Consider the following 26,575-nt stretch of genomic DNA (forward strand, 5'->3'; position numbering starts at 1 on the left):
ATGAAGACAAACTGGTCTGCATTTATAAGAAACCTATACTAAATTATTCAAGTAACTTTTTTTGGATAAGAAGCACAGGGCATAATGAATTTCAACATCTTATTAAACTAATTTGAAATTTGCTAATCGTAAAATAAAAACAGTTCATTAGTGATAATAGGATTGATACAATATAAATTACCGAGTCCACATCTGTACAAAAAGTAATTTGCTAGAGAACATTACAAATAAAAAGTCCTAACAGAAAGAGCAAATCTACATTTATTCATATTGCTAATGACTATCAATTCTGCATACTCGCAAAATGATCGTAGAGACTTGTGTATTTCACTCAGAAAAATCTAAACAAATTCAGATACCAACCTTTGCAAAGGCTTGTCAGCATTTTCTCTGTTATGAAACTTATGCTTATTGACCAAAAGCCAATTCAGTAACTGGCTAAGTTTGTCTTTCTTTAAAACTTCATAATCCTTCCTCACCACCTTGTCTAAACCAACGTTCAAGTCATACTCAACCTGTAAAACATCCATATCAATAAAAATCTATTTTATTATATTCATTTAATATCGTATGGTATTTTTATTACACTCTTTCCTTCCTTTCAAAAACTGGATGATATTAAATCAAATGCCAAAACAGGTTTCAAATTTGCTATAAAATATCAGTCAGATCTTGGAAGGAAAATCAATTAGATCTGAATTTCAATAAAGAGATTCATAAATGTAAGGTAAAACAATAATTTTAATAATAATGGGGGTAAAATAAACGATGCATGAGGACTGTGTAGTATGCAGCATGCCGAGTTCCTGGCATCACAACTTTCTGATGATCACAATTCCACACACTTACCTGTGCTCTCTATAGTGGTCTACAGTGAGTTTTTTGTGTTAATGTTTACTGTCGCTGCCTTAATGAAGTTACAGATTATCAGTTTATGTCATCCCATGTGACCCACACAGTTCTTACCAGAAGAAAAGAGGAACACTAAATGGGGCCTTAGGGTGTCATAAGGTGCCATAGGTCTCTGTTAGGACTCATTATTATTGATTGTCCCTATTCCAGTGAGGGTTACAGAGGTTTTCTAATATATGGCAAAAGTTTTATTTACCCCTAAATATCCTTGATAATCATGTGCTAATTTCATAATTGATACATGAAGCTTCCTAAGGATTACCAATAAGTTTGATAATCTTCTCCCTTAACTAATATGGGATAAACATAATAATACAAAACTCCATCTTTTAGACTGAAATTTTCCTTACGCACAATATCAGGTTCATCATCCACTTCACATTAAAAAAATTCGAGTCAGTATCTCATCCTCACTCTCAAACTTAATTAGCTCATTCTTGTTAAAAACGTTAGTGCCTACACCATCGCACCAACTATTACTTGAATCCACTACATCGACTATGTCTACGCCATTACATACAATGTGTAGGTAATAAAACTATTCAAATTCGAGAATTGATAAACGAGAAATATTTGGAGTTACTAGCATTATCTGAAACATGGTTAAATAACTTGGACAAGGCTAAGATCCCTTAAAAAAGGAACCCCCCCCCCCCACACCTTTCACATACTGATAGAGGGTAGGTCTGTTGGGGGTGTCGGACTCTTTATTCATAAAGGTTACTCAAATCTCAAAACGTTAAAAAGAACTAGCGCAACAAGCTTTGAATATATAGAAATATACACACAAAAAAAAAAAAAAAAAAAAAAAACAGAAACACATTCTTTGTAACAGTATACAAACCTCCGAGAACAAATACTAGTATCTTTTTAGAAGAATTCAGTGCATTCATTGAGATGATTATTATTATCATTATTATTATTATTATTACTAACCAAGCTACAACCCCAGTTGGAAAAGCAAGATGCTATAAGCCCAAGGGCTCCAATAGGGAAAAATAGTCCAGTGAGGAAAGGAAATAAGGAAATAAATAAATAATGAGAATAAATTAACAATATATCATTCTAAAAACAGTAACAGCATCAAAATAGATTTGTCCTATATAAACCATTAACAACGTCAAAACCAGATATGTCATATATAAACAATAAAAATTCTCATGTCAGCCAGGTCAACATAAAAACATTTGCTCCAACTTTGAACTTTTGAAGTTCTACTGATTCAACTACCCGATTAGGAAGATCATTCCACAACTTGGTAACAGCTGGAATAAAACTTCTAGAATACTGTGTAGTATTGAGCCTCATGGTGGAGAGGGTCTGGCTATTAGAATTAACTGCCTGCCTAGTATTACGAACAGGATAGAATTGTCCCGGGAGATCTGAATGTAAAGGATGGTCAGAGTTATGAAAAATCTTATGCAACATGCATAATGAACTAATTGAACGACGGTGCCAAAGATTAATATCATGGAGAAAAATGAATTAGTTATTTGTGGAGACTTCAATTTTTGAATGGATCCTGACGCTTTGGCATTTAGTGAGTTATTAGAATCATATCAACTAGTGGATAACATCGACTGTACAATTACTTTAACTGTGCATACATTGGACCTAGTTTTGAGTGATGACATGAATAATATTGTATCTGATATAAATGTTGACGAGAAATGTACAATCTCCACAGTGAACAAACTTATTATGTTTAGTCTATCTCTACAGAAACATGCAATAGTAAAGAAAATAATCTTTAGACATAAATCAAATTTTTCTCCTACCGTATTTATTGACGAAGTCAAAGAAAATAAATGATATCAACATTCCCTGTGATCATAATAACCCACGTTTGTTGGGAGCTATGTGTGTTTACTGTCTTTGACCACTTATAATAAAGTGAGTAAAAGTGAACATGATACCATGTGCCCGCCGATGGAAAAGACTATAACTGTTAAACCCCAATTTCCTTGGTTTGATGGAAAGACTTTGGTGAAAAAGAGGGAGAAAATACGTAAAGAAAAAAAAGTGGAATCGGTTAAAAACTGAAAGTACTTGGGTAGAATACAAAACTGCTGTGTCAATATAACTACCAAACTAAGAATGAAAAAAGCGAATACTATAAGAAAAGACCCGTGAAGTAGCAACAGATATAAATGAGTTATATCGTCTCCTAAATGGCGTACTGGGAAATGTACACGAAAAGAAGCTACCTGATGGATACAGAGACCAGGAACTAGCAAATAATTTTCTAGTATTCTTTAAAAACAAAATTGAAAACATAACCAGAACAAATACTCAACATCAGATTAATGATACACCAGGCACGCAGACAAAATTAATACGAATTAACAACATAACACAAGATGACATCACCAGAATTATCAAGAGAGCAAAGAAAACAAACTGCACGATCAATCCTATGCCAATATCCGAAGTAATTGGAGAGAGAAACTTTTCTAGTCTAGCCGAAATATTAATGAGAGGAGCAAATGCAGCATTGATGACTGTAAGTTTCCCAAATCTGAGAAAATGGTTATAGTCACACCAGTTCTGAAAAATGCTCTGGACTACCAGGAATTAAGCTTAAATAGACCTATTTCGAATCTATCCTTTGTTTCAAAAGTGCATGAATATGTAATTCTTGAACAACTACAATAGTCAGTCTCTTAGAAGTAATACAGTAGAAGCTTTGCCTGGCAACAAATCTGCTTACAGAAAACTATACTCTACGGAGACAGCCATCTGCTCTGTTGTGAATGATAGGCTGGAAATGATGGATGAAAATAAATGTGGTATTTTAATATTACTCGATCTCAGTGCGGCTTTTGATACAGTTGTGCATTAATTACTACTAAATGATCTGCGGTGCATCGGCGTTGAAGATCAAGCTTTTGAATACCTGAAAGACTACTTGGTTGGATGAAATTATTGTGCGCAATTTGGAAACTCTTATTCATCATATGAACCTTTAAACTGAGGGGTAACCCAGGGGAATGTACTTGGCCCAATCTTATTCTGCATCTATACTATTGGTCTATCGAAAATACTACAAGGGCATGATGTGAAGTTCAAACTATTTGCGGATGACAAACAACTTTACTTCTCCACAAATGACATAGATGACACTACTGAAACTCTAAACCGGATCCTTGATAGTGTTAGAGAATGAATGACAATTAAAAAACTAAAATTAAATGAGAACATAACTGAGTTCATGATGGTGGGAAAGAGAAAAATTGTGAGAAGCTTGGGTGATATTCAAATGAACATGAATAATGACTCGGTGCCAATATCTAGTCAAGTTCGTGATGTAGGTGTATTTCTTGACTGCACCTTCTCTCAATGATCAAATAAATAATGTAGTAAAAACTGTTGGTTATCATCTAAGAAATATTGCTTTTTATAAAAAGCACCTGGATGAAAATTCTGTAAAGAAACTTATGATAAACTGTGTTATTACCAGGATTAACTACTGCAACTCCATCTATTACAATTTACCAAAAGTACAAATTAAGAAATTACAAAACATAATAAACAGAGGAGCTAGACTGATAACATGTGTCCCACCTAGAGAAAGGATCATCCCTATACTAATTGATTTACACTGGCTGCCGATTAAAGCGAGGATTGAAATTAAAATATGTACAACAACCCACCAAGTTATCAGAACTGGTTGTCCAAAATACTTAAAAGAATTGCTATATATTGCGCAGCCAACAAATCGTTTCGACACGAGAATAGTTACAGATGGTTTCAAACTATTGGAATCTAGATATATGTGTACTGTAGGCTCCAGAGCCTTTAAATATGCGGCCCCGAGATTATACAATAAGCTCCCACGAGACATCCGAATGATTGAAGACTTTCAAGAGGAAACCGAAGACTTTTTTATTCCACGAGTTGTATGACAATGAAGATTTAACAGTAAATGAGCAATACATGATATGTAACGTTGAATACTCAGAACGAACAAGATATAAGGACAATGGAGGTCCTGCAGAAAATGGGGTTCCCCTGCTGTATGGGACCGGAAAAGCAGCCGTCAAAGTAAAAAAAAGTAAAGTACCAGCTGCATTATCGGCTTGGCTAGCACTGTCAATACCGATAGTCGGTCTTCTCTGCCACACTCATGTTAAAATAAACCTCATTGCCTGTATCAAACCCTGACCTAGTAACTACTGTACCACACTTGGATGTAGTTAAATCATTACCAACAATAACGCTAATGCCATCGACTGGTAAATTTTCTGAAACTTCTAGTTTTACATCTCCTGACACTCTTTGTCCTTTTGAATGTTATCTTTAATAAAGGAAAAACAACACAAGTGTTCAGACACCCAATCACAACTTTTCTGTCATGCTGATTACTGCTCCTGTTGGCACACTGTCTTTCTCATAATGAAGGAAACAGCCGCTCCCGTGTCCTGGAACAAAACTACTATTCTTGAATTTCCTCCTTCAAGAAAAGAAACTACACCTTCAGATAGAAACTCTTCATAAGATTTCCTAGTTTCTTTCATAATGTCATTCTTGATTGATGAAAGATTATTTACTAGAGGCACTGACTTCTTGACATTTTTCCTTCTGTTATTTAATTCCTTGCTAAATGACCTTTCTTGTTACATAGAAAACAAGTTAACTTGGAACTACTACTACAAACCCTGGAAATATGATCAGGTTTTCCACGTGCATAACAATAACAGTAACTTTTCCCTGCAATCCTTGTACTATAACATTATACTCTACCCAAAGAAGGATCACTTTTCTCGCCCTCACTTAAGCCACAAATTACATCTGCAAAAGATTTTTTCAGGACTATGTTTTATATATAAATTGATATTTGGGAATATGCTACCTTTGAAATGTTTTTCAGATCATCAAAATTATCCATTTCACTGGAAGTTAACCAATCACAAACAATCTTTATAGCTTCCAGTATTCTACATATGTAATACTCACTTAATTTCTCAAGCTTTTAAATTTCCTGCATTACACCTCGGGTACTAACCTGCATGTACTAAAACCAATTTCTTATACAATACCAAAATCATTGCATTCCTCGTTAGGCATGCAACAATACAGACAGTCCCCTGCCACGTGCAACTGACTATAAGTAGAAAGTATATATGTTTTTTAACAACCTACATTGTTCATGCAGTTTTCAAAACCCAAAATATTTCGTTACATCATCATAAATGTTTGACACTAATTTCATCACTGTACCTATACCTAAATTAACGTCATCATTTGATTATGAATAACTATCGAGTCTGCTGCCTGACACATTATTTCCTGGTCTGCTACCTAATGGACTGTTAAGAAAACTGTGTCTTAAACGAGCGATTTCTAACTTATGTTAAGACCCCCCCCCCCCCTCTCTCTCTCTCTCTCTCTCTCTCTCTCTCTCTCTCTCTCTCTCTCTCTCTCTCTCTCTCTCTCTCTCATTTTAATATGCTTGCGAAGGACATTGCCTTCTAGACCCAAAAGCTTACCTGACTATTAACTCTTTCATTATTACACCCATTCTGCTTTTTTTTTTTTATTCTCCTTGTTTGGATTGTTTATGGTATCAAACATCCTTGCAAGATCGCCACTATTATGGTCTCAGAATTGTTACAGGTTCTTTCAATCTCTAAATAAAAGGGATTCAACAACAGCAACAGAAATATGGAAAACAAATATAAAAAGAAACAACAACAATAACAAAAAAAAAAACGCACAATTATCCGCAAACCTATTTACAGAGAAAATTGAGGTTGCAGTTCCTTTACTTAGAAGAGTTTAGATTAATTAAAGATATTGAAGATAAGGGGAACGGACTGAATAATTGAGCACTGAAATGCTTAAATCTTCAGTTGCTGAAATCTTGCTGACACGGTGACTTTAGGTTTGAAAATGTCGTAGAAGGATAGCTGCTTCTCTTTGTCCCTGATACGACAACATTTTGGAGATAGGTGTTTGATGTTTGGAGGGAAGACTCCTCGTCAGAAACTAACTAAATTTTCTTTCTATCTCATTCTTTTATCGTTCCCCTCTGCTTATATTCCCGTGCATGCATGAAGCTAATTACGATATTGGCATATAAAGTTTTACATCTGATTGATTTCCTCAAAATCGTCAACTTGATGTAATGCCAAGTAATGCTTCCAGAAAGAAAAGGACTATCAGTAATAAATATAAGGCAATCTTTGACCAAACATGAGCAATATTTCTTAACTTGGAAAAGAGATACGATTTTCCTATTCATATATATATATTCCTTTGCTATTGTTCCACATATGTAGCAAAGGTAAATTTTTGGGCTCCCCTTGATATAAAAAATTTATCAACATATTTTGTATAATTGCTTTGTTTTTCTTTCAGCCACCAAGAGAATGGGACTGAACTAAAAAGGTTTGAGACCCCTCAAGTTTTCTAAATTAATTTTTGAACCATTAGCTAGATAAAGTTTCAGCTATTTAACATTAGCCGAATCACGCAGTTTAGATTTAACTACATAACCAAGAATTAGTCTCCAAAGGCTATGATGTTTCTTTTATTGATCTCAATTGTTAGCTTGGATACAGTTGGGTATTCCATGATGAGGTATTCAACTGAACATTTCTTTGATAAAGATACAATACTAAGGTATTTGTTTTCCATTTGTGGCTGGAATCTTATTACTGAATGATCAGTCATTAGAATAATCAGATCTGAGATTAAAAAAAAAAGCTTTAATACAAGATTTTCAATAAGAATAATTTTGTTCTATCTGCAGACTGTATTCCTTCAAACCTGACAAGATATACAGTACTTACAGTATATGAGAAAATTCTTATGAATATAGTTACTATAATTTCTGAACTTCTTTTGCCAACTAAATATCTGAACCCTCTATCATTTTCCCTACGGCATGAGGACCATGAAGACGGGGATGAGGATGAATCAGTCGGGGAGAAAGAGGTATAGCTTGGAGGTGAAGAGGAGCATGGAAGTATTTCCCTTTCCTACTCCTACTAACTCCTCTCATCAAACTCTTCCCAACTGCAAAATACACCTGGGAGTTATAGCAGTAGGATGAGGCCACAACAACAGCATAAAGCTCCCACGCCAAAGCAGGAATCGTTGAATAAACAATAACGGCAAATGAGGTACCTTTGGAACTAGCCTAATTCACCAAAATGCATCCAATGAGAGTCAATGGATGATCAGCAACTCTTAGGAGTCAAGATAGAAGCCATGAAGACAGTTCTGGAGTTGTAGGACCAGGAATGAAAGGAGTCATAGGCTAGCAGATGAATGTACGTCAGATTTCCACCAGCAGAAATGAGACCCATCATGATTAAATAGCTGAAAAGGGTTGTCCAAAGACTTTGACAAGGCTCGTGCAGAACATACAGTAAAGGGAGATCAGCAAGGAATAGCCTAAAATTGGGCCGGAAGTCAGTACAGTATAGGCAGAGTGACAGACTATCATTTATTAAATGGGAGATTAACCAGCCTAATGAGCCAAACTTCGACTTTTACAGAGCTGGCCCGAGTAAATTCAGGTGGGAAAATATAATATAAATCAAATCACAGTAACAAAAAGTAAATTTGGAATAAAGATAAATTAAGCTATTTGAAATTTATCTATCAATTCTATACTTCTCAAAACCTTAAAAACAGTGAAACTCTTAAAATCCGGTAAAATGTCACACAAACTTTCATGACCAGAACACAAATATCTTTGTTTTTTAAAATCTTTACATTCTCAAAAATATGGTGTATGGTTAAAATACTGCTAGACTCACTGCACTTGGGCACTATTTCCTTGAGGTATGCCTATGAAAAATCAATGGACCAATCGTGCATGACCAATATGCAATCTGCTTAAAATCATTTCTGTCCATTTATCTTTCTGGCCTGATGATTCCCATGGAGATACAAAACATTTGATTTATTTTCAATTTAATGTATTACTCTCTGATCCATTAATTCACATTAGGGTTAAATAATCATTAACAGGAAGTTTACTACTGAGTTATAGTAAATTTACAGGCAGAACCAACCAGAGTAGTTGTAGAGGAGAGAGGGTATTGCCCAAACAAGACTGACTGGAGTCCTCTTGGTCTTCTTCCACTTTGATCATTAACAGGAATTTTACTACTGAGTTGTAGTAAATTTACACTCAGAACCAACCAGAGTAGTTGTAGAGGAGAGAGATTATTGCCCAAACAAGACTGACTGGAGTCCTCTTGGTCTTCTTCCACTTTGATCTAAATTTCTGCTACTAGGAAAGTTCCTACTTCTAGCACTCTTTACACGGAAGACTCTTAAAACAAGTCTGGCCCGTGAAGAAAGAATTGAGAGTATGTGAATCAATATTCATGGGTGGCATAAAACCTATGAAAGAAAAGGCTAGACTGTGTGAATTAATAGCATAACTAATACTAAGGGATGTAAGATATATTATAGGAATATCAAAATGAAAATGATGACCAGAATTATGAAAAATCTTGAGCAGCATACAGCATACGTAATACGTTAATTGAACATGATGCCAGAGATTAATATCCAGATCGGTGATAGAGAATTTATGCGATAAAGATTTCAGATTGGATTTACTATTTTGATCACAGGGCATAGAGCTGAGGCCTGTGGTGCTATTCATTTATCACTTTTATACTTATCTCTAAGTTACATCTACGAAGTGCGAGCTATCGAAATTTAACAAATAAATGTTTTATTCTCTTCTCTACTAGGATTGTTGATCTTGAATCACCAATCCTGAGAGCAAGCACCTGCACTAGTTTTACTTTGGCGAGACACCAGCCACCCCCCCCCCCCCCCACCTTTGTGCTCAAAATATTGAAATAGACAGAGACCTCCAGCAGACAAGAAAAATCACTTCAAGTGCGGAGAAGGAGGGGACATAAAAGGTGTCAGAGGTAAGTATAAAAAAACAATAAAACCGGAAATTTTGTTTACATAACTGACTATCACATTAACCAAGTGGCGGGGAAGTGATAATCAGACGATATAATTAAAAGAAATTTTAAACCCTTACTCTATTGCTCATCTCATCTAAATTTCTAATAAATTTGGGCCAAGCTTCAGAGTCTTATTCCCGAATTTGACCCTTTGAGTACCATTGGACGTATTCTACGTTTGGACATTTTTACACCTTTCAGCACCATTGGGCGTATTTTATATCCAGTTATAACCATTTTCTTATTTCTTTTTAATATTTATACTTAAGAGAACTTTAACAAACCAGTAATATATATCATTGGAAAGGAAATTTATTCTGCTATAAGAAAAAAATTTTTTTTCTATCTTTCTAGCTTTTGTGCCAAAAGGAATAAAAAATAATCTGCATTTTTTCTAACTATACAAACCTGAGCTCTTTCATAATAGTGAAGATAGAATGACCATTAAAAATTTAACGAGTTAGTTATAACTTCAAACTAGACACTCACATTTGACCTTAGGTCTGGGGTGGAGTGCTTGAGGAAGGAAGTGTTTGTAGAATACAAATTACTATCAAAAAATTTTGATTTGTTCTTACATGGATACAAACCATCATCCTCTAAAAGGAGAATCGTCATATGAACCATAATTTGGCTGGTGTAACTTTCCCGAGAAATATTAGAGCATTTGGTCTCTGTACAGGAGAGAAGATGATGACTCCTGCTTACTCTTAATGGGGTGAGCAGGGAGATGTCACAAGCATTAGATTATGCCCACACCAAGTGTAAATTGGAAACAGTCAATGCAAAACATATATGCTTGTATAGGAAATGTTGACAGAATGTATTTTCTTCTTGGAAATGGGTTTGGATATATTCTACCCATTCTCCTCCTTATCTAGGATGATGGGGGATACTTTTTAACAAATCTTGTCTGAAAAGAAAGGCTGCTTAGTTATGAAGCTCACCTGCAACTGACATTCAGTCTAGTTCATAGCAGCCACAACTGCAGCATTCCCAACAGAGAGGGAAGAAATAAGGGTAGAAGCCCAGTCAATCTACCTTTCATTCTAGGCTTATGCTGAAACACTTTCTTAGACGAGTTGCAGCTTGTCTCAAGAAAGAGCTAGGTTGGCTACATAAACTGTTGAGCACTACCCCAGGAAGTAGCAGGTTAAGGAAATCTGTATTAACAGACTCTTGTCTTAATACCTGAATCACTGACATTATTATTAGAGTGAAAGAGATTAACCAGCCCAATGAGACAAGGTCGATTCTTACAGAGATGGCCAAATTAAATTGTGGAGGTAAAAATACTTATATTAAAGCTAATGAATAAAATAACATAAAACTAGCTGAGCTCGGGACGGATAATGTTTATGAGATCGGCAATGTCCTTCGTTGGTGTCGCTCGCTATCACGCAGTTCACTGTAATGTTGCTACATTTAACAGCTCATTTAAGAAGGCGACATGATAGTTGTGTCTTTTCAATTGTAGATATTACCATGGAATTGGCAGGAATAGAGAAACTATGTTCCCCATTAATCTGTGAAAATTTCATTTGGATATGTGAATTATTCTAGGAACAATTTACTTCAACACCAAAAATAACTATTCAACACATACCAAAATAAACATTTGTTGTGGCTTTTCTATGACAGATAACAACATGAAAATTGGTATGGACAAAGTAAATATCTATTCCATACATCTCCGAAAATTTCATTCAGATATGTGAAGTATGCTACGAGTTAGTTAAGCCGCGCCACCGCCGAAAATTGGGCTACCGCGGATATCGAAAAATGGCTACTGTGACTTTTCTGTGTAAAGCATCAATACAAAAATTGGTATGAATGTTGTTCACATAACAGCCATCAAACTCTGAAGATCCTTTGGATATCTTTGTAACTTCAGAAGTAGTTTGCCGCTCTTAGCTGATATTTTAGCTAAAAATTGTCATGAGCAAAAATGACATCCAGGGCATGCTTATAGCAGGTATGAACATGAAAATTTGCAGCTTATATATATATATATATATATATATATATATATATATATATATATATATATATATATATATATACATATATATATATATATATATATATATATATATATACATATATATATATATATATATATATATATATATAAATAATCCATTAAATTTTCATTTGAATATATTTTTTGGGCTCAAGCCATGGCGTCCTGATGGAAGGTTCCTTTTTGGTAGCTTCCTTGGGTAAATAACTACTAAGATATTCCCAGAGAATTTAACCACAGGTTATCACAGAATTCTAACTTCTGGAGCGAGTATCCTAAAGGTTTCCCTTTTAAGACATCGTATATCAACAGGGGACGCATGTATTAACGCGCCACATAGCTATCTACACCCCGAACAGAGTTAATGCTTCGGTGTGTAAGGGCTGAGAATAGCTGGGAGCCGTTCCATAGCTAATCTCATCCGTGGCTACTTCTGGTACTCGAGACGTAAACAAACGGGCCCCATTGCTTAAATGACGTCACGACCGTCTTCATTCTTTGTTCAGTAGCTCGCCCTACTTAGACGGATTTTCCCTGTGCCTTACTTATCGCTTTGCATCTATGTTATGTCGCTACCTTCGGCCTCGCCTTCTTCTGGAAAGTTGAGTACAAGGTTCCAGTATTGTTTAGTTAAGCTCTGACCGTAAAGTAAATATTACTTTCCGAGATAATTGTTGTTTTGTGGCAGAGCTGTGCCTCTACCGGACCCGCCATTTTATGGCGTCGTTGTTGTTATGCATGCCTTATTTAGTTAGCCACAACAACGCTTCCGGCCTCATTTACTAATCGATAACATTAGTTTATTTAGTCTTCATAGCTAGGAACTTTTATATCGTGTTTTGACGCTTTTTATCGGTCATCGATTGACCTCATACCAGTCGGCTACTATAGCCCCCAGGCCAGAGCGCCTATATCAGTGTTCATGCATGATTTTATTAGTGATCCTAGGCTAAGTTATGAAGATAGTGGCATTATTTTACAATACTTTCGACTGTGATGCAAGTGTTTTTTCGCCTTCAGGGCCCATATAGGGGATAGGTTAGTTAGTGTCCCTTCCTAACCTAACCTACTTGTAGGACCCCTATATGCTTCCTTCATCCCCCTGCCCTTGGCATTCCCTCTGTTTAGCCTTGATTCCCTTACTAAGTAAAGGGATCAAGCGCCTATCGGAGTATATTATCGCCTCTCAGTCCTCCCTAAGGGAATGAACCCCCCTTAGGGTTGCGTCCGAGAGTGAGGAACGGCTAGCCCTTCCTCTATGGCTAGGACTAGTCTATGACTGGCCTGCGATAGCGATATGTCTTCCATCTTTCCTAGTTCAGGGCTTTTAGCCCTGCTCTAGGTTAGGTTTTGGAAGGTTTTTCTGTCCCCTGCTGAAACTTTACCCATGCACCGTTTCAGTCAGGCTGCCTTATCTTAGGTTAGGGAGTGTCCTCCCTTTCCCTAGTGGCTGCTCTGGTACAGAACCCCTTCCATGGAAGACTCTTCTGTTCTCCCCTCCCCACCTATCTCTTGTATAGCCTAGCCTACACTTAGGTTAGTCTATACCCATCTGTCCCCTGTCCTACAACTCCTCCTTAGGGTGGAGTGATAGGGCTACCTGGAGCTTCTATGTGCAGTCCGCTCTGGTACATATACCCTTCATAGTGTCCTATGGGGTTAGCCACTGGATGTGTTCTGCATATAGAGGTCTCCCCCTCTTTGGGTGTCCCCTAGCCCTCCCTTGGGCTACCCTAGCTCCCGGTCCTCTGAGACCCCTGCTTCTGGGTGATAGAGCCAGCCTCTATCATGGGTACACCCTCTCAGGGGGGGATGTCTGGGAGTCCATGACTGGACTTCTTACATCCCTCCCCCTGTCTCTCTCACTATCCGGGTTCCGGTCCCTTGCCGCCTCCACTGTCGGCGATACCCGCCTCCCACCTTGGTGACTCTCCCCTTACCCTCATGCCGCCAGCCCCCCACGTGCCGGGGGACTGCCGACCGCCGCCGGCTCCTGCCGATGGCTCTCCTCCTTCCTCCTAGCTTCGCCGTCCGCCTGCCGGTCGGCCATCGGAGTGCCGGCATCCACTGCCGGCAACCTGGTTCCGCTATAACCATTCTTGTCCCTGTCACCAATCCGGCATCCTCCGACTGCCGGAGCCGCCGCTCCCCTGCCGGCGTGCCGCCGTTGTGCCGGCGGCCGCCACCCTGGTATTACTCTTGACTTACATATTGTCTGTTCTAATGCCAGAAACTCTGCTGGAGCGGCCTCCAGCGTGCCGGAGGTTTGCCGGAACCCCCCGGAGGCGTCAAGACTACTTGCACCCCCTTCTACTAGCTATCATATGAATACTGATAGCCCTACACTGCAAACAGATGGCCTGTTTACGCTCTTAGATCAGTGCCTTGGTACTGTTCTATTAGTAATCATGCTGTCTCTTTGCACTCTTCAAAATTCCAGCATGCTGCGTGTATCTTAGCGCGGCTGGTTGCCGGAAGCAGTTACCCTAAGGGACCTGTTAGCCCCCTAATTTGGGACTGAGTGGCCTCGGTCCCAAACTTATCCTTGGCATTTTCCATGGAATTCCATTGCCCTATGGACTTCTAAGGAATACTATCCTGTGCCTTCGGCCATCTCGGAGTATCCAAGGATAAAGCTTGCGGTAGCCAGCCGGGCGAGATGCATGGAGTATGTTTTCTTTACTACTTCAATCTCTAGGCATCACACCCTTCATTAAGTTAAAAATTAATGATTAATATTAACTTAGATTAAGAGCCATTCTTATGACTCCCCCCATACTCATTTTCTCTTTCTTCCACAGGAGGAACAGATGAAGTGTGACTTCGACTTCTGCGCTGTGAAACGCCCGCACTTCTACGGGCATACGGCTTGCAGGACTCACGCCCCTTGTGCTAACAAGAAAGGGGATTTGAAATTCTGGGACCCGCTGAACTGTACGGTCTGCCAGGCTCACATAGCTGATGGCTTCCATAACTCTCCCTCAGCGGAGATCAGGGACATTGCTCGAGAGAAGCTACGCAAATGGGTGCGTGGCTTCCAGAAGAATGCCACCGGACCGTACCTGGCCACTGAAGAATTGAGGTCACTGCTGTTCCCAAAGGCCTCCCCTGATTCTGTGGTGCCCAAGGATTTGATCCCCACTGTCCAAATTACGGTGGAGACCTGATGTAGTCATGGCCCAGTCCATGCACGATTGCCGCCTAGATTCCGATGATGACGAACACATGTCGGATGTCTCGGAGGTACAGAGAAGACCCTCATGGCTCAAGGAGCCGAAGATGAAGAAGACCAGGTGGAATACGCCGAGTCGGAGCAAGAGGTCGCTCCTCCTTCTATCTCCGCCCCTACTCCTACACCAACGGAAGTGTCTCTCCCGTCTACCTCCACGACCCCGGAACCCTCATCATCCACTCAGGAAATGCTCCGGTTGATTAAAGCCGTCATGGAAGACAAGTTAAAGGAGAATCAGGAGTTCATCAGGTCCATGATAGGATCCAAAGAACCGAAGAAGATCTCGGTTAAGGATCTCCCCGCTTGCTCTCATGCCAACCCATGGAGGTATGCTGAGCATATGGTGATAGTGACCGGCAGAATCTTTGTCAGCGACAAGATAGGCTCGGTCCCCCTGGAAGATGTGGAATTCTTCCCCAATTTTGAGGCCTACCCGGACTGTTACGTCCGACTTCGCTCTGAACCTGCCTCTAAAGAAGAGACCAAACCGAAAGAAGAGATAGTGTTCGATCTCGCGAAGGCCCAGGCTATGCTAGCCAACACGTTCAAGAATAGGGGTTTTACCTGCTCTAAGCTTCCGGCCCTGAGCAAGAAGCACCCTACCTACGTCGCACCTGAAGATGCGGTACTTCCATTCATGGAAAAGGCCTTCGCTGCGTGCCTTAAAGCTGTGGAAGAGGGGAAAGCCTGCCCTGCACTGGAGGAGTGCAGACCCTTCTCCATAGTTACTCCCCCTGACACTCGACACTGGAAGGACATCCAGCATACTTTCGTCGTGGGAAAGCTAGATCCTGACGTCGCCGGACGTCAGTTTAATGAAGACCTCCCGAAGCTCAACGATCACCTCCTTCGTCGGGAACAAGATACGAAGGAGAGGCTCGCAGCATCCATGTCCCACCAAGTCCAACTTGAAGTTATGGCCTGTGACACCAGAGTACCAGACCACTACATGGTACTTGCCAAATCCCCTATGGCAACCCCGATGAAGGACTTGTACCACTTCATGAAGGCTCGGAGAGCCTGTCGTGAATTCGTGTTCGCAGGTGCCACTGTGAAACACGAACCCCGGAGGCTGATTTCCTCCAACATCTGGGGCAAACACCTCTTTCCTTCTGACCTTGTGAAGGAGATCACTGACAAAGCCGCCACGGAGAATAGGAACCTTCTCCACAAATGGGGCATGTCAAAGAAGAGAAAACCCTCTCAGGACGACGGACCTCAACCTAAGAGGAAAACCTCAAAACAGAAACCCCAGCAACGTCAACCAAGACGTCAGTTTCCGGGACCCGCTACCTCCCAAGTGGCAGCTCAGCCACAACAGACCTTTCAACTGGTCACCCAACCGGTGTTGTCACAGTCACCGGTCTTCACCCCTGCTTTCGAGCAACAGACGACTACCTTTCGTCCCAAAGGTAGAGGCTCAAACAGAGGTGCAGGCAGAGACGCATCTCGCCGTCCCTCCAGAGGCAGAGGAGGAAAGGGAGCTAGCGGCCGAGGCAGTAAGCCCTCGGGACACCAGAAGCAATGAAGTGCTTCCGGTGGGAGGAAGACTCCGCCAATTCCAGGATCGTTGGACTTTCGATCCCTGGGCGCACAGCATCGTCAAGAAGGGTCTAGGCTGGAGTTGGACTCAACCACCCCCAACATTCCAGCAGTTCTTCCAACAATCAACCCCCCTTCTGGAAGAATATGTCCTAGATCTCTTGAACAAGAAGGTGATAAGGAAGGTAAAGTCCACCAGGTTCCAAGGACGACTGTTTTGTGTCCCCAAGAAAGACTCCGACAAACTCAGAGTCATTCTGGACTTATCCCCCCTCAACAAGTTCATAGCGAACGACAAGTTCAAGATGCTGACTCTTCAACAAATAAGGACCCTTCTGCCTCGAGGTTCCTACACGGTCTCCATAGACCTGGCGGATGCCTACTGACACGTTCCAATGAACCATCACGCTTCCTCCTACCTAGGATTTCGACTCCAAAGGAAAAGCTACGCCTTCAGGGCCATGCCCTTCGGCCTCAATGTGGCCCCTCGGATCTTCACAAAGCTGGCGGACGCCATAGTACAACAGCTCCGCCTCCGAAACGTCCAGGTGATGGCCTACCTCGACGACTGGCTAGTTTGGGCTCCATCGCCCGAGGATTGTGTAAAATCCTGCAACAAAGTCACCCAGTACCTAGAACACCTGGGATTCAAGATAAACGAGAAGAAATCTCGCCTCTCTCCAGCTCAGAAGTTCCAGTGGTTAGGAATCCAATGGAACCTTCAGTCACACCGCCTTTCCATCCCCCAGAAGAAAAGGAAGGAAATAGCAGGGTCTGTCAAGCGACTACTAAAATCCAAACGGATTTCAAGACGCCAGCAGGAACGAGTTCTAGGCTCTCTACAGTTCGCCTCAGTAACAAACCCAGTGCTTCGTGCACAGCTAAAGGATGCCGCGGGAGTCTGGAGACGTTCTGCATCCATCGCTCGAAGAGACCTCAAGAGACGGCTCCCAAACAGACTTCGACTTCTCCTCAAGCCGTGGTCGGAAGCAAAGGCCCTGAAAAGGTCCATTCCTCTTCAACACCCACCTCCATCACTCAACATCCACACGAACGCTTCGCTGGAGGGTTGGGGAGGTCACTCCCACCAAAAACAGGCTCAAGGCACCTGGTCTCCCCTGTTCAAGACGTTCCACATCAACATCTTGGAGGCCATGGCGGTCCTTCTAACTCTGAAGAAACTATCCCCGCCTCCCTCGATCCACATTCGTCTAACCCTAGACAACTCGGTGGTAGTTCGATGTCTCAATCGCCAAGGCTCAAGATCGCCCCAGATAAATCAGGTGCTTCTCCCAATCTTCCGTCTGGCAGAGAAGAAGAAGTGGCACCTGTCTGCAGTTCACCTACAAGGATTCCGCAACGTGACAGCGGATGCTCTATCTCGAACAAACCCGATAGAGTCGGAATGGTCTCTAGACGCAAGATCATTCTCCTTCATCTCTCACCAAGTCCCAGAACTTCAGATAGATCTCTTCGCAACGAGCGACAACAATCAACTTCCTCGGTATGTGGCCCCGTATGAGGACCCCAAGGCAGAAGCAGTGGATGCCCTGTCACTGGACTGGAACAGATGGTCCAAGATCTACCTGTTCCCTCCCACCAACCTTCTGCTGAAAGTCCTCTCCAAACTGAGAACCTTCAAAGGGACAGCGGCCCTAGTGGCTCCCAAGTGGCCCCGGAGCAACTGGTACCCCCTGGTCCTGGAGCTGCAGCCCAAGCTGATCCCTCTCCCGGGCCCAGTTCTCTCCCAACAAGTACAGAAGTCGACTGTCTTCGCTTCATCATCGAAAATCAAGGACCTTCATCTCATGATTTTCTCTCCCTAGCCGCAAAGAAGAGGTTTGGGATCTCGAAGAAAAGTCTAGACTTCCTCGAGGAATACAAGACCGAATCCACAAGACGGCAATACGAATCATCCTGGAGAAAATGGGTCTCTTTTGTCAAGACAAAAAATCCTAAAGAAATCACAATTGATTTCTGCATGTCCTTCTTCATTCACCTTCATGGACAAGGATTAGCAGCCAATACGATTTCAACCTGCAAATCGGCCTTGACCATACCAATTCTGTATGCCTTCCAAATTGATCTGTCCAGCAACATCTTCAATAAACTACCGAAAGCATGTGCTCGTCTACGCCCAGCACCCCCCCCGAAACCGATCTCCTGGTCACTTGACAAGGTGCTCCATTTCGCCTCCAACTTAGGTAATGATTCATGCCCTCTCAAGGATCTGACTCAGAAAGTTATATTTCTCTTTGCTCTTGCTTCGGGAGCCCGAGTCAGCGAAATAGTGGCATTATCAAGAGAAGAGGGTCACATCCTGTTTACTGATACAGGAGACATTACCCTCTCCCCTGATCCGACGTTTCTCGCCAAAAATGAATTACCCACCAAAAGATGGGGCCCCTGGAGAATATGCCCCCTGAAGGAAGATGTCTCTTTATGCCCAGTACAGAGCCTCAAGGTCTATCTTCGTAGAACTTCGAACTTTGGTGGAGGCCAACTCTTCAAAGGAGAAACATCGGGCAGTGACCTGTCACTGAAACAATTAAGAGCGAAAATCACCTACTTCATTCGCAGAGCGGATCCTGACAGTACACCCGCCGGTCATGATTCTAGGAAAGTTGCATCATCTCTGAATTTCTTTCAGAGTATGGACTTTGAAAGCCTTAAAAGCTTCACAGGCTGGAAGTCCTCGCGCGTTTTCTTTAAACATTATGCGAAACACGTGCACGAAGTCAAACATTTTGTGGTAGCCGCAGGTAGTGTTATGAAACCTGCACCTAACTCTGCATAGAACAGTGAGTTACTTGGGACTCTAACTCTTCGGGTGCCTATGTTGACCCTCGAGTGATACATAGTGATGTCGAAAACACTTAGTGCTTTTATAACTGTTCTTATCCCAGGTGAAATGTCATAGTTGTCACACAAGTGCCGCATGCCCTGAGCATGATGTGTTTTAATCAAAGACTGACGTTCCTCGAGAACGAGTGCCTACTAATAAATTTGAAATTCCTTTTCAGATTCAAGAGCAAGTCTTTATTACTATGTACATTATAATTACTGTAAATGAACTTTACTTATTGCTGCAATTCATTTAATTTCTGCATTTGTGAAATAAAATTTCTATTTTATTACCTGTGCGTCTCAATCAGCTCCTACTTACTATGAAATACATGCCTGTCATAGTTTTATCATCCCCTTTTCCTTATGGTTCATGGAGAAATTAAGATACTATCTCTTAATTTATATTCACTCTGATTATGTAATGTTCCAATACGAATACTTACTCTTCATACCCCGGAGATGAAACCAACCTTCTCAGCACACAGTGTCCAACCACCACTGGTCTACTTTTCAGAATGTTCCTATACGAATGCCAAACATTCAGCTTCATCTCCAAGTTCTTCAAGTTCTTCTATCAGGGTGAATAGCCCTTCAATACCACTTTGACGTCGGCATGGCCCGTGGGAACTTCACTGCCAAGGGGGGCTGGAAGATTCTTCCCTACGGTTCTTTACTAAGATTACTATGCTATTTTGTTAAAGCCTTTGGCACTTACTAATAGGGGAAAATCTACCACGATACATTGATTCTCTGGTATTCTTCCATCAGGACGCCATGGCTTGAGCCCAAAAAACGGATTTTGAGCGAAGCGAAAAATCTATTTTTGGGTGAGATAGCCATGGCGTCCTGATGGACCCTCCCTGCTACTTCGTCCAGTTTTTAGGTCCCACCCTGCTCTGCTGTATCATGGTGATCGGCAAGCAACTGGCTTCAGGATGAAGACGGTCGTGACGTCATTTAAGCAATGGCGCCCGTTTGTTTACGTCTCGAGTACCAGAAGTAGCCACGGATGAGATTAGCTATGGAACGGCTCCCAGCTATTCTCAGCCCTTACACACCGAAGCATTAACTCTGTTCGGGGTGTAGATAGCAATGTGGCGCGTTAATACATGCGTCCCCTGTTGATATACGATGTCTTAAAAGGGAAACCTTTAGGATACTCGCTCCAGAAGTTAGAATTCTGTGATAACCTGTGGTTAAATTCTCTGGGAATATCTTAGTAGTTATTTACCCAAGGAAGCTACCAAAAAGGAACCTTCCATCAGAACGCCATGGCTATCTCACCCAAAAATAGATTTTTCGCTTCGCTCAAAATCCGTTTATTTGTATAAGAGCTATTGACTCGCCGCCAAAAATATCAGCTGAATTACTTTAGGATCAATTTACTCCACCGCCAAAAATAACCATTCAACCCATACCGAAATAAACGTTTGCTGTGACTTTTTTTATGGCAGATATCAACATGAAAATTGGTTTGAAAAAAGGAAATATCCCTCCCATAAATCCCTGAAAGTTTCATTAAGATATATGAAGTATTCTACAAGTAATTTACAGTGCCGCCAAAAATCAGCCTCTAGCGGATATCGAAAAATGGCCACAGTGACTTTTCTATGGCAGGTACAAATACAAAAATTGATATGAATGTAGTTCACATCACACCCATCAAACCCTGTGAAAATCATTCAATGAATTATGTAATGAACAAAAATTAGGGCAATAGAGACGAATTACCACTAAGCAGAACGTTATTTCAGCTTATTTTGCCGCTGTTGAGATTCTGTTTAACAGGGCTGACAATATTTTTATAAAGTTTTATTTCTTTAGATATAGTTTCCAGGTATTTTGTTTCATTATGATTTATTTCCTTAGTATCATTTGGAATAGGGTTAATTCTATTAATTCTACAAGAGAAAGAGTGCCTGTTGCACACTTTTTTTTTATCAAATGATCAACACACATATAGGCAGCACTATGTATTTCTAATCTACCAACCTCTTTTAATTTTTAGTTTTGTTTTTGATAAAGTTGTCAATCATATTACCAATTTTATGCATATTAATATTTTTTTCATTTTACTAAATTCTGAAACGAAGCAATAATTGCAGCCGCACAATATTTTGTGGGCTGCGTTATCCTCTATTGTGGTCTCATGTAACACCAGCACCTTACCAGTGATTTCAGTAACCAGTAATGGATTTCTTTCTTCTAATGGTACGTAATCGATGTGGTCTCCTTCAGCTTCTTGAATAGCATAAGGTTCCTATGGACCTCGGCTTTTCCTACATGTTTGATGGCCCGGCTAATCATAGGGTCAGGTTTAGATCTAAAACCTGAGAGTTGACGCATTGTTTCTGTTTATGTGCAACAGCTCGACTTGTTATATTAGCCACCAAATTTAACTTTATAATAACTTCAGAAATTTCTTCAGGCTCACTCAAAAATTCTTTATTATTTGCTCATTTGTTTTTGAAGGAATTCCATTTCTATTACCAATTTTATTTCAGATTTAGAATCTATAAGTACACGATTAACCCTCTCTGCCTCAGAAGAACCTTTTATTACCTTGGAAGTATCAGAAGTAGCTAGTACGTCAAACCTGTGCTGTAGAGTAATCTGAGTTTGTGTATTTTTAACATTTCTACTTACACTTTTGGAATACACGAGTCTAGTTGAACATTTAGGAGGATGGCAGAGGTGCTGGGGTGCAATAGTTTTAAGTAATTTGATGCACTGGAGGTAGATTGATCATTATTCTGTAAATTAGTACCTGTTTAGGTGCATACAGTATGGGAACTAGAAGTCGAATCACGGGGATTAGAAATATGCTTAAGTAAGTCGATCCCTGGCAGTATTATAATCCATAAACTTTTTCCTGGCTGCACCAAAGTTTGTGTATTGGTTATTTGGTGTTTCATTGATTGTTTGTTCAGGTCTATCTTTTTGACATTGTCTGAAATTTGGTGTAAGCTCCTTCACAATGAAAACTAAATTTGTCTTTAAAACACTCTCCATAGGAGTCCTAGAACTCAAACCACTTGAAATATTTTAAGCCATTAGTGCATTTGATATTAATTTGCCCAAAATCATAGCATTTATAATATTGAACAGGCCGAGGATGTAATTTTCCAACAGAAATATTTAAATTACTAATCATTGCGATTTCGCAATACTGGGGAAACTACAAAATTTTCAAGCAGAAACACGCCCCGAATATTTGAGAGAGAGAGAGAGAGAGAGAGAGAGAGAGAGAGAGAGAGAGAGAGAGAGAGAGAGAGAGAGAGATCATAAATTGTTCATAATGAACTAAAATCTTTATGAATAACTTTGTAACACAAATTACATGCTTTATAGTAAGACGAGAAAGATTGTTTTTGTCATTCGTCAGACGAAGTTATACGTATTGTAAAAATCACTTCAATGTGAGAAAACTTTATATTGATAAATAAATTATTAGATATGATTGGATACTTTTACGGCGATTTGGTACTGCTTAGCATTAAAAATCCGGTTTTCTTTTTAATAAAAAATGGCAATATTTGACTAAGACTTTTTCTAGCAGAGTAGAATCACCAGAAAATAATTAAATTGAATGATAACTTGTACATAGCATAAGAAATAGTTTCAGAATAGGTGGGAAAAAATCTATGACTACAATAACAGTTAAGTTGGGTCCTTTTCCTAAGTTCCGTGACCACTGAGAGCGGAGGTACTTTTCTTATCGGATTTGACTTTTAGCCCCCATGCCCCTGTCAAATGTGTGGGCATAACTTTTGAGAGCCCTGAATTCAAAATGGCCGCCGTCGCCAATTCAAAAAATTATCTTTTCCCTGGTTTGTCTTAGAGTGCTGTACAAAATATGTTTTATAAGGTTTTTTGGCAGGGGGAATTAATTTCTGATGTTATTTTATTGATTTGACCTGATTTTCATATGCAAATTCACCCCGCTAAGAGAGTTTTCTATTGTTTCAGGTCAATGTATGTGGTTCTGCTTCATTACTTCCATACTACTAAAAGAGGATCAAGACTGAATTAGTGTAATACTCAAGACATTTCAAATAGATATTGTACGCAAGATGTCATACGAATGTGTATTGAAACATGAAAAGACTTGTAAGTCCTCAGATACCATCAGCCAAGGAAAGTGTGAGTCTCTAGAGTCAAAGTCTAAAAGATGGTCAGGACTTGGTAGGTATGGTGATATTTACAGCACCACTTCATGGCAAGATGGGCCTGCAAATTATTACATACACCAAGGATGCTACATATCAATTTCATCTTCAGATAAGGTTGAAAAGTCTCGACGATGCAAACGGAACGAAAGTGACATTGTTCCAAGTACAAGTCAAACATCAAGCTCTGAATTGTCAGATCTGTGTGAGGATGAGACAGAGGGACTATTGCCTGCTAGGCACCTGCGTTCTTCTGTGCGTGGATCACTCATCGAGAAAACAAAATGTGTATGGTACCTGAAGGGTGAGGACACGAAGCAACCAAATAGAGCAAGGGGCAAGATGTTCAGAATCAACACACACTCGGTATGGGTCTCCTTCAAACGCCACAGTTTTAATAGAAGATGAAGAGTTGTGGGATCGTCTCTCACATCAGCGCTGTCAGACCCTTTTGCAACAGACATTATGTAACACCATAACTGCTGGAGAAAGTATGTAAGCTACCTGAAGTTTGAACAAGGCGAAGGAATGCATCTTCATAATTATTATTATTTTACAGTGCACTGTACTCTATTACAATTGCATCATTGTAAAGTTTTATTTGTATACATATATCGTTTCAATTTCATGCAGCCACCGTATTTCCTCATGGAATTGGCCATCGTGCAGGAGGGGGGGGGGGGTACTTAATATTGATCGATAAGGAGGATACAGTGAGTAAAAGAACTAAGCACTTGACAATAAAATATTGAAAATGTCGCGAACTTGCAAAAATTAAGGGAAAACAGCAATCTGAAAGTTATAATTAGCAATCACAGGAGCGTTGATTCATCCACCAAACATAAAAGAAGGTATCATACAGCATCTCTGAATCACCTGGGGAGTCATAGCGCACTCATTAATCAAGGGGAAGTGAAAGATATTTTCTACCTAGTGTGTAATATCTAGGGATCTCTGGTCTAACGTAAGGGGTTTATGCCAGCTTTGGAAGAGTCGAATTGGACTCATCGGGCTAGTTAATCTCCTCGTTCAATAATAAAAAATGTGCTGAAACAAATCTACTTTGTGGTATTTGCATATATCCATACCATTATGAATTCTATGCCCATTCTTCCAGCATCTGACAAGTGTTTCACCATAAGTTAAATAGAATATTAATCTATTGGGTGAACACAATCACCAACAAAGCTCTATAATGTTTAATGTCAACATTTAAAATGATAGAAAAATAGCATCTAGGACAGTAAATATTCATGGCATACCTCCTTTGTAGATTCAAAGTTAATTGGAATATAACTCAAGTTTCTCTTGTCGTGACAAAATTGCCTATTATCATCTAAAGAAAAGTCTCCTATGAACATGGGTCTTCTGAAAACAACTTGCCGATGATCATACTTTCCACGTGGATGCACTTTAAATTCAACCTTGCGTTCCACAGCGAATTCATGTCTTTCTCTGTGACGCTTTCCTCGATGACCATGATGCATGATTTCTTATCTGTAATGAAGGATGAAAAGAAAATTTAAAATAGGCAACTTTTATAATTTGCTCATACCAAACCCATCACTCATATCACATATACCCAATTCCTGGTGGCCCTTAAAATGTTTTCAGCTCACAAAAGGAAAGGAATACACAATTGTTACTAATGTCTCACCTGCAGCCAAAGATATACATCCACCAACTACCTACCTCAGAACAGTCTTCCTAGTCAGCAAAAGTCCTTTAGGCTGCTCTTCAACATATTTCCTTTAGAATTATTAATTATGCTTTTCCTATCCAAATCAAACTTACGGTTGAGCTTTTGCAGAATTTTTTTCTCAGTACTTTATTTTACTAGTTAGCGATGAAAATGCTAAATAAAGCATTTCACTCAATTTCCTTTTGCCAGGCAGCACAACAATATTTTTCTTTTCCACCATAGAGTATTTTGCTTCTAAACAGTCTTGCGAGTATTTGTAGACTGTTCAATATATTCAACTTTTTTATTTATTCATACCTCCAAATCATTGGTAATTTTATGTTTATTTTTTGCTTACCAAAAACAGTTTTTAAAATGAAAAAAATTTAATTTTCTTTATGGAGAAATTACCTAAAATTACCAAAAACTTATGCATCCTTTCAGGTTGGTAGATATGGCATAATTCACCAACTTCTCGTGTTTAGGATCTCAGACGCCAAAAACAGGACTGAGAGCCCAGAAAGACCCTTGAATGGGACCTGGCTCGAGGGGGTCTTTACAGAGGAATCAAGCAGAAAAGCCGAAGGAGGCTCGTCCATAGCCTTAAAATATCTCCACTATTGGATCAAGGGCAGCGGGAGGAATTTGGAGGACAAACCTACTCGAAGTGAGCTAGAGGAGCCAGCAATCTGTGAAAATGCTTCCTTTCTCGCTTCTGTCCATCCCTTTGACCAAGGCAGGGCTGCCTGGCCTTAGGTGGCCATTGGGTCCCATATACATGGTACATGACCGTGTCCTTGCCTTTGTGAGGAGCTGTCTCATGGTTAGATAACGCATTGATGGCCCTCATGCAGGCTAACCCTTACCAGAAGGTGTTTTCTGACTCCTTTCACTCGGCTTCTGACCTGAACTTAGGACTAGCAGCCCTAGGAAAGTAGTCATCATCGGAATCTATATCTCCATCCACCTCCAAGCTCTCACCCATAGAAGCCTGGAGTGGGTCGAAGTCTGCATCAACCAAGGGACCGTTGCTTGCTGACATTCCTGCCACTAGGGAAGATTAATTGATTGATTGATTGATTGAAAGTTTTCTGGCAACCTGACATCTAAGGTCATTGAAGCTTATATCATGTGCTATATATCAAGAATAATAGGAAATTCAATTTAAAACAATAGAAGTAAAGATGCCCTTATAAAAGTTAAATAGCTTTCAGAAGACCT

The 26,575-nt window shown here is 40.1% G+C and overlaps 1 protein-coding gene across 1 annotated transcript in view; it reads right to left on the reverse strand.

Annotated features, from left to right (window-relative positions):
• LOC137619478 (decapping and exoribonuclease protein-like) overlaps positions 1-26,575 on the reverse strand; it is a 153,248-nt gene that overhangs the window by 17,780 nt on the left and 108,893 nt on the right. Inside the window, exons 2-3 of the mRNA XM_068349539.1 lie at positions 24,936-25,170; positions 364-515 (exon numbers count right to left, since the gene is read on the reverse strand). Coding sequence (XP_068205640.1) covers positions 364-515; positions 24,936-25,160 — 377 coding nt within the window. The 5' untranslated portion in view covers positions 25,161-25,170. The remainder of the gene's footprint in view (positions 1-363; positions 516-24,935; positions 25,171-26,575) is intronic.

The sequence above is a fragment of the Palaemon carinicauda genome, chromosome 26 (genome assembly GCF_036898095.1).
Source record: "Palaemon carinicauda isolate YSFRI2023 chromosome 26, ASM3689809v2, whole genome shotgun sequence".
NCBI classification, from domain to species: Eukaryota; Metazoa; Arthropoda; class Malacostraca; order Decapoda; family Palaemonidae; genus Palaemon; species Palaemon carinicauda.